General features: G+C 37.2%; 1 protein-coding gene across 7 annotated transcripts in view; it reads right to left on the minus strand.

Moving 5' to 3' along the window:
* Positions 1-15,000, minus strand: part of LOC144980739 (uncharacterized) — a 105,424-nt gene that overhangs the window by 62,804 nt on the left and 27,620 nt on the right. For all 7 annotated transcript variants that reach the window (XM_078928470.1, XM_078928469.1, XM_078928472.1 and 4 more), the window contains exons 3-4: positions 11,948-11,996; positions 8,373-8,607 (exon numbers count right to left, since the gene is read on the minus strand). In XM_078928470.1, the coding sequence (XP_078784596.1) occupies positions 8,373-8,607; positions 11,948-11,995 (283 nt within the window). In that variant the 5' untranslated portion in view covers position 11,996. The remainder of the gene's footprint in view (positions 1-8,372; positions 8,608-11,947; positions 11,997-15,000) is intronic.

The raw sequence follows: 15,000 nt of genomic DNA on the forward strand, positions 1-15,000 counted from the left end.
ACATAGTTGAGTCTTTGGAGAAGGATCTTTATTCACATTACATTCTCTCACCGTACTCAGGTGTAAAACGAGTCCCTGACCGTTAACAACGTTATCTCTTTCTAAAAAAAATGTAATATCACCTAACTGGCGCCATGCCCGTCCTAAATTATGTCAAATGTTGCTGTTGGCCCTGGACCCTTTGTAAAGCGCGTTGAGCACGTTTAGTGGAAATTGCTCCACATAAAAGCTCAATACTCTTCAACAGTCGTAACGTCAATTCCTTCGTAATGACGCATGGTAACTTAGTAACACTGGCTCTAAACTATCGGAACAATGGCGGACGCCCGTATGAAATATTTCTCCCGTGAGCATAAAAACGTATCCAGAGGAAAAAAAACACATAAATTTGATCATGTTTTGACTTTTACACATTCTGATATCACAAGGCATATGAAAAGTTCTAGCCAGCATGAAGAATAAGAAGTAATGGTTTTCTTTGTTTAGAACCAAGATGGCCGTTGCCGCGCGGCGTGACATCAGACTACTGAATCCAATTATACTTTTTTTTTTACCCAGCCCTCAGCCCCCAGGCATATTTGTGGAGATCCTTGTGTCCCCCTCCACATTATGGCTATTGACCCTGAATGTCCGGCATTAATTCTCTCTGATTGATGGACATTCCATTCTGATTGGATGGAATGCGTCACTAATGTGGAATTGAGGGCCGGGGTGGGGGGGGGGGGATCCAATGGAGCGTGACAGTTATATCACGTGTTGTGAACAAGGGCGATAACTTGATATTGATCTATAGATAGTATGCGCTTGCCTAAGAAGCTCACAACATTGCCATCCGGAAGTATAACGGACCAACACACAAAACTGTGTGTATCCATGAACGTTTATAGTCGGGTTAATACAGTTCTGTGAGCATTATTCATAAACCCGGATGGCAAAATACAATAACAAAGTCCTGAGTGACGTCATCTTCGAACTATCTATAGCCTGACACTGAAACCCAAAAGGACTGGCATTTTGACGTTATTATTATTATTTTATTTTTTTTTGCACCGCCTAGTGTGTTGTCGTTAGTAGTGCTCATGGAAACAAGTTATTTCATTGGTTGAACTATTGAATACAACTCACAATTTGTTTTCTTTTGTGGAAAAAGACTGGCATTTCGACGTCATTTTTTGGTCAGTGTCAGGCCATAACTTTACGAAGGCCACGATCGGTCTCACCGAAGTCACCGGAATAGTATGTAAGCCTTCGTCAGCACAACAATAAACAAATAAACGTGGAATTGTTTATTGTTGTGCTGACGAAGAAGGGTTTGTACCCGAAACGTACATTCTCTGTATCGTTCCCATCCGAAGCCTCTCCATTTTCACTCTTTCGTTAGTATTTTCACATTTATTTATTTAGTAATGCATGTATGCTTTCATTGGTTTTTATTTTTATTTTTATTTTTTGCTGTTAGCTGAAGAAGGGTTTTGAGCTCGGAACGTTCCGTATTTGTTATTTTGTTCTTGTTTGAGACTGGTTAATACATTTTAGTACATTCCTTTTATCAGTCCACAGTTTCATGATTACAACTTGCTGGTTCTCGCCATGCATTTTGTCAAAGTGATACTAGGCTGCTATTAGCTGTGGACTTAAAAAAGTTATAAACAAAAATGAATAAAACAGCTTCAAAAAACAAAAAACAAACACGGAACGTTTGAGGCCCAAAACCCTTCTTCAGCCAACAACATAAAACAGTAAAGACATAAATACATTGTAAAATTCCAGATAGATTACAGATCTGTCGTCTATCTGGAATTTAGTAATGTATTTATGTCTTGGTGTTTTGTTTGTTTTTTTTTTTTGTTTTGTTTTTTTGTTGTTGGCTGAAGAAGGGTTTTGGGCCTGAAACGTTCCGTGTTTGTTTTTTTTGTTTTTTTTTAATTTAAAGGTGTTATATTCATTTTTGTTTATTACTTTTTCCATTATGACGTAATTTTAGGAAAATGTCAGGCTTCAGTGTTTCTTTTTTACGAAACCCGCCGAAACTCATAGTCTCGGGTTCACTTGTACACATCCCTGAGTCCCAGGTTCACCACCCACTGCTGCCAACTTCCCATAACATTGGCGAATAATATTTTCGGGTTTCAAAAAAAAAAAAACAGAAACACCACCCCCAGGCTATGCGTTAACCGAAGGGTTTTGGTTCCAGGCCGTCCCAGACTATCCAAGTCTTTTAATGTCATGTCGGCACCGTGGGTACCGGCACGTGGGTGACACCGTGGCCTTCGTAAAGTTATGACCTGACACCGTGGCCTTCGTAAAGTTATGGCCTGATATTGACCAAAAAATGACGTCAAAATGCCAGTCTTTGGCGACAAAAGAAAACAAATCGTGAGTTGTATTCAATAGTTCAACCAATGGGATCACTTGTTTCCACGAGCTCTACTAACGACAACTCACTAGACGGTGCAAAAACCAAATAATCACGTCAAACTGCCAGTCCTTTTGGATTTCAGTGTCAGGCTATAACATAACGATGGCTACGGTGACAGGTTGACAAAGGCCACTCCTGGGTTGGAAATGACCTGACATGCCTTAGACCACTCGCCCCCCCCCCCCCCCCCACACACACACACCAAAACAAAAAAATAGCCACACCCACATATAGAAGAAACGACAATGACGTCACTCAACTCTTTGTTATTGTATTTAGCCAGCCATTTTTATGAATTCTTCTCACTAAATTATAGATAGAATGCGTTTGGCCAAGGAGTTCACAACATTGCCATCCGGAAGTATAACGGACCAACACACAAACTCTGTGTAACCATGAGCTTTTATAGTCTGGTTAATACAGTTTAGTGAGAACAACTCACAAACTCGGATGGCAAAAACAATAACAAAGGCCTGAGTGACGTCATCTGCATACTATCTATAGATTGAACGAAGTTGACGTCACTCAGGTCGTTGTTATTGGGTATTTTTGCCTTCCACGTTTGTGAGTAATTACCACTAAACTGTATTAACCAGATTATAAACATTCAAGGTTACATATATTTTGTGTGTTGGTCCGTTATACTTCCGAGCGGCAATGTTGTGAGCTTCTGAGACAAGCGGACATTATTTTCAAATCGCAAAAACACTAAACCCAACCTGTCTTGTTTATTTGGTCTTCCAAGCAAATAAATGAACAAATGAATAATAATAAAAAAAAACCAGGTAATTTAAATAACACAATATCCTCTACACGTGCTCAAAGAGGTTTACAAAAGGTCCCAAGCCAACAGCAACACGTAAGGTGTAGGACCAGACATGACACAACATTACAATTAATTTCCGAGAGACAAAGCTGTCAGCGATCAGGTACTCATTTTACACCGGAGTACGGTGAGATAATATGAGTAAAAAGGCTTTTCCAAGGACTCAACAATGCGCCGTTCAGAACGAGACTCGAACCCTGGACCTTCCGGTTCCTAGACGAGTGTCAGGCCATTAGACCACATAGTCACACAACAGACACTTTCGTTAGATCCATTTAGTTTGACAGAAAGTACTTTGAGATAATATAACGTCTTATCTTAGCTTGCTACCCTTTAGATAGGACGCTGGTGTATCGCATATCCGTCAGATATAAACAGACCCAGCTACTCAATTACTTCTGGGTTGGACAGGCGGGGGTGTGGGTGGGGGGGGGGGGACGAGTGCTGTAACAACATAGCATTCGGGACCGAACCCCCTACCCCCCCCCCCCCCACACACACACACCCACCCAAATTGATCTAGAATTGGATTAAGGGATTTCTGGAGGAACCTGAAAGAATGTCTTTTGTCACAACAAAAAACACACACACCACGATTCAGGGGGTATCACGTTTATGAATGCATGTGTGTGTGTGTGTGTTTGTGTGTGTGGTCGTATTTGTGCGTGTATTTGCGTTTGCGTGTCCGTCTTTGAATGAAATACGTAGCGGATTAAATTCCTAATTACCATCGGCATTCATTCATTCATTCATTCATTCAATTCCATTCTCTCGGCCAGTCTCCCCCCCCCCCCTTCCCTTGTTCCTTCCGTCCGTCTGTCTGTCCCTCTGTCCGTCAGACCCTCGTGAGGGGTCAAAAAGAACACTGACCTCCCATTGTATAAGATTTTTTTTTCACAACCTGGTCAATAGACAGGCGATTTTTTAAATATATATTCAATGACGCGGTCGACACTTCGATCAAAAATCGATCAAGCCCATAGAATTGACGGCCACTTGCTCTCGTTAATAAATTTTGTACCTCGGCCAGATTTCTGTTGAAATTATTATTATTGTATTATTATATATTATGTTTTCTGTATAATATGTTTGTGCGGCTATGTGGTCTTGTGGGATTGGATGGGGGTGTGGGAAGGGGTTGGGGGGGGGGGGGTTAGGAAAAAAATAATTCTCGACTTCACCGGAAATGATCTTGGTCCATTTGCGTGTGAAGCGAGTGCTCTACCAACTGAGTTACCGGGACAAAAGCCAAACTGACAATCGAAATTAAAATCAAAATCACTAGAATTACAAAATTTCTTTTTTTTTCAATTCACTTTTGACTTTGTATTTGTAGTCCTTTGAGCGTGGCCATCGTTAACTTATAGATAGTTCGAAGATGACATCACTCTGGACTTTGTTATTGTTTTTTGCCATCCGCATTTATGAGTAATTCTCACTAAACTGTATCAACCAGACAATAAACGATCATGGTTACACACAGTTATGTGTGTTGGTCAGTTATACTTCCGGATGGCAATGTTGTGAACGTATTAGCCAAGTGCATAGTATCAAAGAGCGTGTAGGTAACGATTGTTATGTTACCAAGAGCTCTCACTTCCCGCTTTTGGTGAAGCCAAGCATCTTCCGTCTTCTACTCGTATTTTCTTCATTGTATCAGTAAGCCTAGCGCGCATGATACACGCGGAGCACACCCACCTCGCTGTCTTGCCTGGCACGTGACAATAGCATTGCGGTTAAGAGAAGTAACTACGTTACCCTACACACTCTTTAAAGTATCTATAGCCTGACACAAGAACCGTGGCCTTCGTAAAGTTGTGGCCTGATACTGACCAAAAAATGACTTCAAAATGCCAGTCTTTTCCCACAAAAGAAAACAAATCGTGAGTTGGATTCAATAGTTCAACCAATGAAATAACTTGTTTCCATGAGCTCTACCAAAGAGTGTGTGGGTAACGTAGTTACCAAGAGCTCTCACTTCTCTTAACCGCAATGCTATTGTCGCGTGCCAGGCGAGACAGCGAGGTGGGTGTGCTCCGCGTGTATCATGCGCGCTAGGCTTACTGATACAATGAAGAAAATACGAGTAGAAGACGGAAGATGCTTGGCTTCACCAAAAGCGGGAAGTGAGAGCTCTTGGTAACATAACAATCGTTACCTACACGCTCTTTGGCTCTACTAACGATAACTCACTATATATATATATATATATATATATATATATATATATATATATATATATATATATTGCGTCTTGTTTATCTCAGCTCTTTGAAGCGGGTTTCACGTCTATTATTATTATTGTTGTTGTGTAGTCGTTTATTTCATAAACAAGAAGGCACAACGGTCGTTAAAGAATGCCATGTTTGGTTAAAAGGATTGTTCCCATATTTTGTATGCTTCATTGAGCTTTGATTGGGTTTTAATCAGTTCAGTAGCCTATCGTGCTATAGAAAAAAAAAGCCAAACTACATGACTTTAAAAATTTGGCCAGAAACTCATACTCTAATCATCGATATTTGTAGGACGAGTTTTCTGGCCAAATTTTTAAATATGGGTTTTTCTAGAGTACGGCAAACTGGTGGAATTGACAAACAGTGTAAACGGCCTTGTGTTCAAAGACATTTTAAATGACCCTCATTTTGGCAAAAACTTTCAAATCTGGAACTTTAATTATTAAGAAAGACCAGATGAAGCCCCAGTTTTATTTTTGAACGTTTTTGCCCAAGTGAAGGTTATTTAAATTGATCGATATTTGAGGGACGATTTTTCTGGCCAAATGTGTTAAATACGTGTTTGATCCGGATACGGCCGTGTGCTGGTTAACTATTATGGTGAGGATTTGATTTTAGCGATCGGTGGGTTTCTAGTCGAGGACAAGATAGGAGCTTTGATCGAATCATGGAGCATGTTATGGGTTCACGGATAACAATATTCCATAATTCCATACGTGAGGGCGATAGAGCGTAGCCCAATGGATACCCCCCCCCCCCCAACCCTCACCCGCTTTCTTCAAAACACACTTTGTGTGGGTGGGAAGGGGAGCGGAGTGGGGGTGGGGTCAGGGATATTTCATTCATACTGTGGTGAAGTGGATTCTTCTCACCTTTAAAAACACTTGTTAAGATTTAGAAAATAAATAAAAGAAATGTCGCGAATCAAGAGTTCAGGGTCTTGGAAGGTCATCGAGTCCAACTATCTATTTTCAAAAATAATTTATGAAAATTCTCCAAAATCTAATTTTCGTGACGTCACTTCCTCTTAGCATAGCTAGCTCACAGCAAACCAAAAGTGGTTCTCATTAATTTGGAAACCGGTAAAACCCCACATGCCCCCCCCCCCCCCCCCCTCCCTCTCCGAGCGCAACCCACACCCGGAAACAACCGGAAACAACATTGGCGCCAACTGACAAGACGCAACGACATTCATAGTAGCCATCGTTATGTTATAGCCTGACACTGAAATCCAAAAGGACTGGCAGTTTGACGTCATTTTTTGGTCAGCGCCAGGCTATAACTTTACGAAGGCCACGCATTCATCCCAGACACCTCTAAACGACCTCCCTGATGACTCCAGGAACTCTGGATGAAACAACGTTGTCGGAGAATATGTTTTAAAAAAACGAGGTGAGAACAAATTATATATATATATATATATATATATATATATATATATATATATATATATATATATATATACTTCGGCGAAGTCCCAGGTTTGAGAGTTTTTTGCCAAGATGAGGGTCATTTAAATCCATCGATATTTGAAGGACGAGTTTTCTGGCCAAATTTTTAAATATGGGTTTTTCCAGAGTACGTTATAGCATTCACGTGACAGATAAATCATTAATATATGAATTTGATATAATGTATAGCGACAATAATACATCATTAATCGTTTGTGAATAGCAAACATGCATTCTTGCGTGTTTGGCAGGAAATTTAAAAGACATATTTCTAAAATTTTGGCCAGAAAACTCATCCTTCAAATAAATACCGATCGATTAAAATGAACCTCATCTTTCAAAAACAAAAAACAAAAAAAAAAAAAAAAAAAAACTCCCAAACCCGAGATTTCACGAATGACTTTTTGAAGTCCCAGGTTTGAGAGTTTTGAAAACACGAAGGTCATTTTAATCAATCGATATTTGAAGGACGAGTTGTTTGGGGGGGGGGGGGGTTGGGTTTTTATTTTTTTTTTATTTTTTGTTTTTTGTTTCCCCAGACTTCGGCCGTTTCTGCTTTGTCATGTCGTGAAATATGATTATAATTATTTTGGCGGATGATTGTGTTGGGTTGACAGATTGAATAGGGTAGCTAGTAAGGCGGTCTCACCTCCTGTATGTCTCACGAAGACAAAACATTATATTGTATTACTCAGCATCTCAAAACGGTAAATCTCAGAATCAACTTGATGTCAAAAAAACATTTTAAAAAGGATTTTTAAGTTAACAATGACAGTTAGAAATAAATGTGAAATTTTAGTCGCCTGGGGTAAAACTTGATTTTAATGTTGAATTTTAAGCATAATTAACAACATTTTGAGTTGATTCAGTCAGTTAACTGCCGTACTCTGGAAAAACGCGTATTTAAAAATTTGGCCAGAAAACTCGTCCTTCAAATAACGATCGTTTTAAATGGCCCTCATCTTGAAAAAAAAAAAACAAAAACAAAAAAACAAAAAAAAAAAAAAACAACAACAAACAAACAAAACAACACCTACTCAAACCTGGGACTTCGCGAAGTCTTGCTACATCCCAGGTTTGAGAGTTTTTACCAAGATGAGGGTCATATAAATCGATCGAAATTTGGAGGACGAGTTTTCTGGCCAAATTCCTAAATGTGGGTTTTTCCGGAGTCCAGCAGTGAACTGGTTAACTCACTCAAACCTAAAGATTTAGCTACTTTTCTAAATTTGAAAAAAAATGTGTTAAAAATGAGCATATACATAGAGAGTTTTATTCAACTATCATTAACATGTTAAAACTAAAAACATTAACTTTGATACTACGCCTGTAATTTGTCTCATAAATATAATGAATAGGCATGGGGTAAAAGTAACCCGGGTAAACTACGGATATAGTCAGTGTTAGGGTTGAATGAGTTAAAATTCGAGTGAAATACTCACCAGGTTTGATGGTGTTGAACCATTCGATGTGTTTCTTCAACAGTGGGATGAAGTCGTTACACTCGAACTCGGTCCGGGCCTGGGGGTCACGTGATATCAGAGACACCATCTTGCTGAGACTGCTGATGTTGTTGTGACTATTGCTGTCGTTGCTGTTGTTGTTGTTGTTGTTGTTGTTGCTGTTGTTGTTGTGGTTGATGTTGTCATTGCTGTCGTTCATGCTGGTGTCACTTGTCTGTAGTAAAGGGTGAAATATAATCTTTGATTGACGACTGAAGTTGTTGAAAACTGTTCATGATTTAATAAATTATTATACAAAATCACCATCATCATCATCATCATCATCATCATCATCATCATCATCATCATCATCATCATCATCATCATCATCATCATCATCATCATCATCATCATTATCATCATCATCATCATAATCATCATCACCATCATCATCATCATCATCATCATACCATCATCACCATCATCATCATCATCATCATCATCATCATCATCATCATCATCATCATCATCATCATCACCATCACCATCATCATACCATCATCATACCACCATCATTATCATCATCATAACCTGACACGAGTACATGTATAATAACGTCATGTTGAGGTCAGTGCACCGCCTAGTGAGTTGTCGTTAGTAGTGCCCAAGTGTTTGAATTATTAAATACAACTCACGATTTGTTTTCTGTTGGTGTTCTGACTTATATTTTGACGTCATGTTTTGGTCAGTGTCAGGTTATTAGTTTAGAAAGGCTACGAATAAATCTTATAAATAAATGAATAAATAGGCTACATAAATATGAACACCAAGTGTCTTTTCAGTGATGAGTCAAGCTCAATGTGTTTAACCGTAGCCATCGTTATGTTATAGCCTGACACTGAAACCCAAAAGACTGGCATTTTGACGTCATTATAATTTGGTTTTTGCACCGCCTAGTGAGTTGTCGTTAGTAGTGCTCATGGAAACAAGTGGTTCCATTGGTTGAACTATTGAATACAACTCACGATTTGTTTTCTTTTGTGGCAAAAGACTGGCATTTCGACGTCATTTTTTGGTCAGTGTCAGGCCATAACTTTACGATGGCTACGGTTTAACACTGTTTCATTTCTTCCCCCCAGCAGGCCATTTTATAGAACCATCTTTCCAATTAATAGAGTACCAATCGCCTGTTAGGCGCCCCTTTTCTATTAACACTCTAACAAATGACGATTACTGCCTAAAGCCAGATACTCCTTCATACCTGAGTCAAGTGAGTAAATAATGTGTATACAGAGCATTAATACTCAAGAATACACCATCGGACCGTAACCATCGTTATGTTATAGCCTGACACTAAACCAAAAGACTGGCATTTTGACGTCATTATAATTTGGTTTTTGCACCGCCTAGTGAGTTGTCGTTAGTAGTGCTCATGGAAACAAGTGGTTCCATTGGTTGAACTATTGAATACAACTCACGATTTGTTTTCTTTTGTGGCAAAAGACTGGCATTTCGACGTCATTTTTTTGGTCAGTGTCAGGCCATAACCTTACGATGGCTACGGTTTAACACTGTTTCATTTCTTCCCCCCAGCAGGCCATTTTATAGAACCATTTTTCCTATTAATAGAGTACCAATCGCCTGTTAGGCGCCCCTTTTCTATTAACACTCTAACAAATGACGATTACTGCCTAAAGCCAGATACTCCTTCATACCTGAGTCAAGTGAGTAAATAATGTGTATACAGAGCATTAATACTCAAGAATACACCATCGGACCGTAACCATCGTTATGTTATAGCCTGACACTGAAACCCAAAAGACTGGCATTTTGACGTCATTATATTGGTTTTTGCACCGCCTAGTGAGTTGTCGTTAGTAGTGCTCATGGAAACAAGTGGTTCCATTGGTTGAACTATTGAATACAACTCACGATTTGTTTTCTTTTGTGGCAAAAGACTGGCATTTCGACGTCATTTTTTTGGTCAGTGTCAGGCCATAACCTTACGATGGCTACGGTTTAACACTTTTCATTTCTTCCCCCAGCAGGCCATTTTATAGAACCATTTTTCCAATTAATAGAGTACCAATCGCCTGTTAGGCGCCCCTTTTCTATTAACACTCTAACAAATGACGATTACTGCCTAAAGCCAGATACACCTTCATACCTGAGTCAAGTGAGTAAATAATGTGTATACAGAGCATTAATACTCAAGACCACACCATCGGATCGTAGCCATCGTTATGTTAGCCTGACAATGAAATCCAAAAGGACTGGCAGTTTGACGTCATTATTTGGTTTTTGCACCGTCTAGTGAGTTGTCGTTAGTAGAGCTCAAGGAAACAAGTGATTTTATTGGTTGAACTATTGAATACAACTCACGATTTGTTTTCTTTTGTGGCAAAAGACTGGCATTTTGACGTCATTTTTTGTCAGTGTCAGGCTATAATTTTACGAAGGCCACGGTCTGATCCGGAATTTCCGGCAATCACTGTCATCCTATCCATCCCGCCACGAATCACGCTTAACATTGCTTGACTTCCGTGACAAGAGCAGACACTGTGACGTCGACCACCGAACCACGTGATAAAAAAAAATCATGGCTATGTGTGGCTATGTGGTCTTGTGGTATGACACTCGCTTTCGGATCGGAATGTCCTGAGTTCGAGCCTCGCTCGGCTCATAGTTGAGTCCTTGGACAAGGCTCTTTACCACGGTTGCCAAAATGTATGACATCGGCCTTTCGAATTTTTAGTTTAACAAAACTGATGAGTTTTCAAAATGGGTACTATAAATAGTACGGTTTGGCAGATTTTTAAAAATTCAATTGGCAGAATGCCTGAAATTAATCTGGCAACCCTGCTCTTTACTCACATTCTCTCACCGTACTCAGGTGTAAAGTGAGTACCTGGCTGTTACAGCCTTGTCTCTGTCAGAAAAAAAATTGAAATATCGCCTAATAGGCGTCATGTTTCGTTCTACATGTTACGTGTTGCTGTTTGTCAGGGACCCCTTGTAAAGAGCTTTGATAACAAATATAAAATAAAATAAATAAATAAAAATAAAATTCCCTTTACTCATCCACAAGGGGAAATTTATCTTTAGGATCTAATCCAAGGGAAGACTGGAATAACTCAGGCGTCAGCCGCAGTGCAGCGCCGCAAAGTGAAATAGGGCTAGGTGACTTGCTCAAGGCCACACAACGCAGCGGCGGGTGATCGAACTCGTTACCTTTTGGGTACGAACCAAAGACCGTACCGCTAAGCCACGCTGCCCCCTTTGAGCACATGTGTGACCCTTCGTCTCAAAACGGTATTAAGTCGGGTTGGTTAATATGTTGAAAATTGAATTTATAGCCAGAAATATCAGACTTGTGTTGAGTTTATATGTGTGATTGAGGAGAATGGATACCATATTTTAGGGTGCTAATGCCAACAATTTGTATTTTTGACCAGTTTCACATTAAATTCGGCTTTTAAGCATCTGGTTCGTTCCGACATAATACCGTTTTGAGACGATGAGTCACATTTAGTGGATATTGCACTATATAAAAACTCAAAAAATTCAATACAAACCTCTTCATCTGATTCTGATGACGAACTGTCTCGTCTGGGGTCGCCCATTCTGGGGAGACAGAAATAAAAATGGACATATTTATGCGTCAGTGTATGACTTAATCAGTCGGAAGGTGCAAAGTTTGAATTTGCATTTTTTTTCCCCATCATTTTCAGAAACAATATGCTCCCCAGAGCATATTAATCTTTATTTGAAGTAAATTGGGTGATTTTTCATGAAGTTATTACTATTATTATTATTATTATTATTATTATTATTATTATTATTATTATTATTATTATTATTATTATTATTATGTTATTATTATTACTAATTATTATTATTACTATTATTATTATTATTACTATTCTTATTATTATTATTATATTTATTTTATTATTATTATTATTATTATTATTTATTATTATTATTATTATTATTATTATTATTACTATTATTATTATTATTATTATTATTATTATTATTATTATTATTATATTATTTTATATTATTATTATATTATTATTATTATTATTATTATTATTATTATTATATTATTATTCATTATATTATCATCATCATCATCATCATCATCATCATCATCATCTCATCATCATCATCATCATTATTATTATTATTATTATTATTATTATTATTATTATTATTATTATTATTATTATTATTATCATTATTATTATTATTATTATATTATTATTATATATTATTATTATTATTATTTAATTTTAATTATTATTATTATATTATATTATTTTATTATTATTATTTATATATTATTATTATAAAACGCTGCCAGGCAAAGCTGAATGAAAATTACGAGAATAAATTCACCCCCCCCCCCCCCCCCCCATGAATATCCATCGTCTGGGGTCTCCCATCCCATTCTAACAAAGTAAAACATAGACACACATCTAAATATCATCTCATAACAACACAACATACAAATGTCTAAATAGGTGTCTATGAAACAAGATCAGGCTAGGCTGAAATAAAGATACAAGAATAAATCAGCACCCCTACCCCCCCCCCCCCCCCCCCCCCCCAAAAAAAAAACAAAAAAGGAACTGACTGGGGTTCGAACCTCAGATATCCTCATCAACAACAATAATAATAATAATAATAATAATAATAATAATAATAATAATAATAATAATAATAATAATAATAATAATAATAATAATATAATAATAATAATAATAATAATAATAATAATAATAATAATAATAATAATAATAATAATAATAATAATAATAATAATAATAATAATAATAATAATAATCATGATCATCATCATTATCATCATCATCATCATAATCATAATCATAATAATGATGATGATGATGATGATGATGATGATGATGATGATGATGATGATGATGATGATGATGATGATGATGATATGATGATAATAATAATGATAAAAATAATAAATATAAATAAATTTATATAGCGCTTTACCCCGTTGTCACAGGCTCTAAGCGCTTTACAGTGATATAATAAATATATAATAATAATAATAATATATAATAATAATAATAATAATAATAATATAATAATAATAATAATATATAATAAATAGTAATAATAATAATAATAATAATAATAATAATAATAATAATAATAATAATAATAATAATAATAATAATAATAATAATAATAATAATAATAATAATAATAATAATAATAATAATAATGATAATAATAATTTAGAAAGAATAAATTTATTTATATCCTGCATTATCAAAACATGGAACAGTTTAAAATTGTAAACGGAAAATCCTAAACATGTAAATGAATGTAAAAATAGCCAAATACCCCACACTGGGAACATTTGTATTCAAAATACAACCATGACCAAGCATTTATGATTCGTCAATAAGAATAACGGATGTTTTTCTTTGTTTGTTTTTAGGATTTTCTTCCATGTTATTTTAATATCCTGTTTGTCCTTTTTAAATATTTGTGACCCTTTGCCTCAAAACGGTGTTAAGTCGGGTTGATTAAGATGTTGAAAATTGAATTTATAGCCAGAAATATCAGACTTGTGTTGAGTTTGTATGTTTTATTGAGGAGAATGGCAACCATATTTTAGGGTGCTAATGCCAACAATTTATATTTTTGACCAGTTTAACATTCAATTTGGCTTTTAAGCATCTGGTTCGTTCAGACATAATACCGTTTTGAGACGATGGATCACATTTTTATCTCAATGACTATGCAGTGTGTAATGTAGATTATGTTGCTACTTGTGTTTTATAGGCGTCTAAAGAAGGTTTAGTCTATTCTAAATCCCTATAACTGATTTATGATGTGATATGTGATTTGATTTGATATGATATATGATATGATTTGATGTGATATGATATGTTTTGATATGATATACGGTATGATATGATATGTTATGTGATAAGGATCCATATATAATTGAAAATAAAATTTTCTGATAACCCTGAATGGCCTTGAAATGTCACGATTTCAGATTGGATTGGATACGTTCCTCCAAAGGAAATTATAGGATTTGACGAAATAGTAAGGGGATAGGATGAGAGGAGCAGGAATAGGAAGAGGAGGAGTAGGAGGAGGAGGGTGAGGAGAAGGAGGATGAGGAGGAGGAGGGTGAGGAGAAGGAAAAGGAGATAGAGGAGGAGGAAACGAGGAGGAAGAAAAGGAGGAGAAGGAGGAAGAAACGGAGGAAGAGGAGGAGGAGATAGAGGAGGAGAAGGAGGAAGAGGAGAAGGAGGAAACATAGAAGAGGAGGAGGAGGAGGAAGAGGAGAAGGAGGAAACATAGAAGAGGAGGAGGAGGAGGAGGAGGAGGAGAAGGAGGAAACATAGAAGAGGAGGAGGAGGAGGGTGAGGAGAAGGAGGAGGAGATAGAGGAGGAAATGAGGAGGAAGAAGAGGAGGAGAAGGAGGAAGAGGAGAAGGAGGAAACATGGAAGAGGAGGAGGAGGAGGAGGAGATAGAGGAGGAAATGAGGAGGAAGAGGAGAAAGAAGAGGAGGAGGAGGAAGAGGAGAAGGAGGAAACACGGAAGAGGAGGAGGAGGAGGAGGAGG

Source organism: Berghia stephanieae, chromosome 10 (assembly GCF_034508935.2).
Source record: "Berghia stephanieae isolate SIO BIC M18660-M18661 chromosome 10, UCSD_Bste_1.3, whole genome shotgun sequence".
NCBI classification, from domain to species: domain Eukaryota; kingdom Metazoa; phylum Mollusca; class Gastropoda; order Nudibranchia; family Aeolidiidae; genus Berghia; species Berghia stephanieae.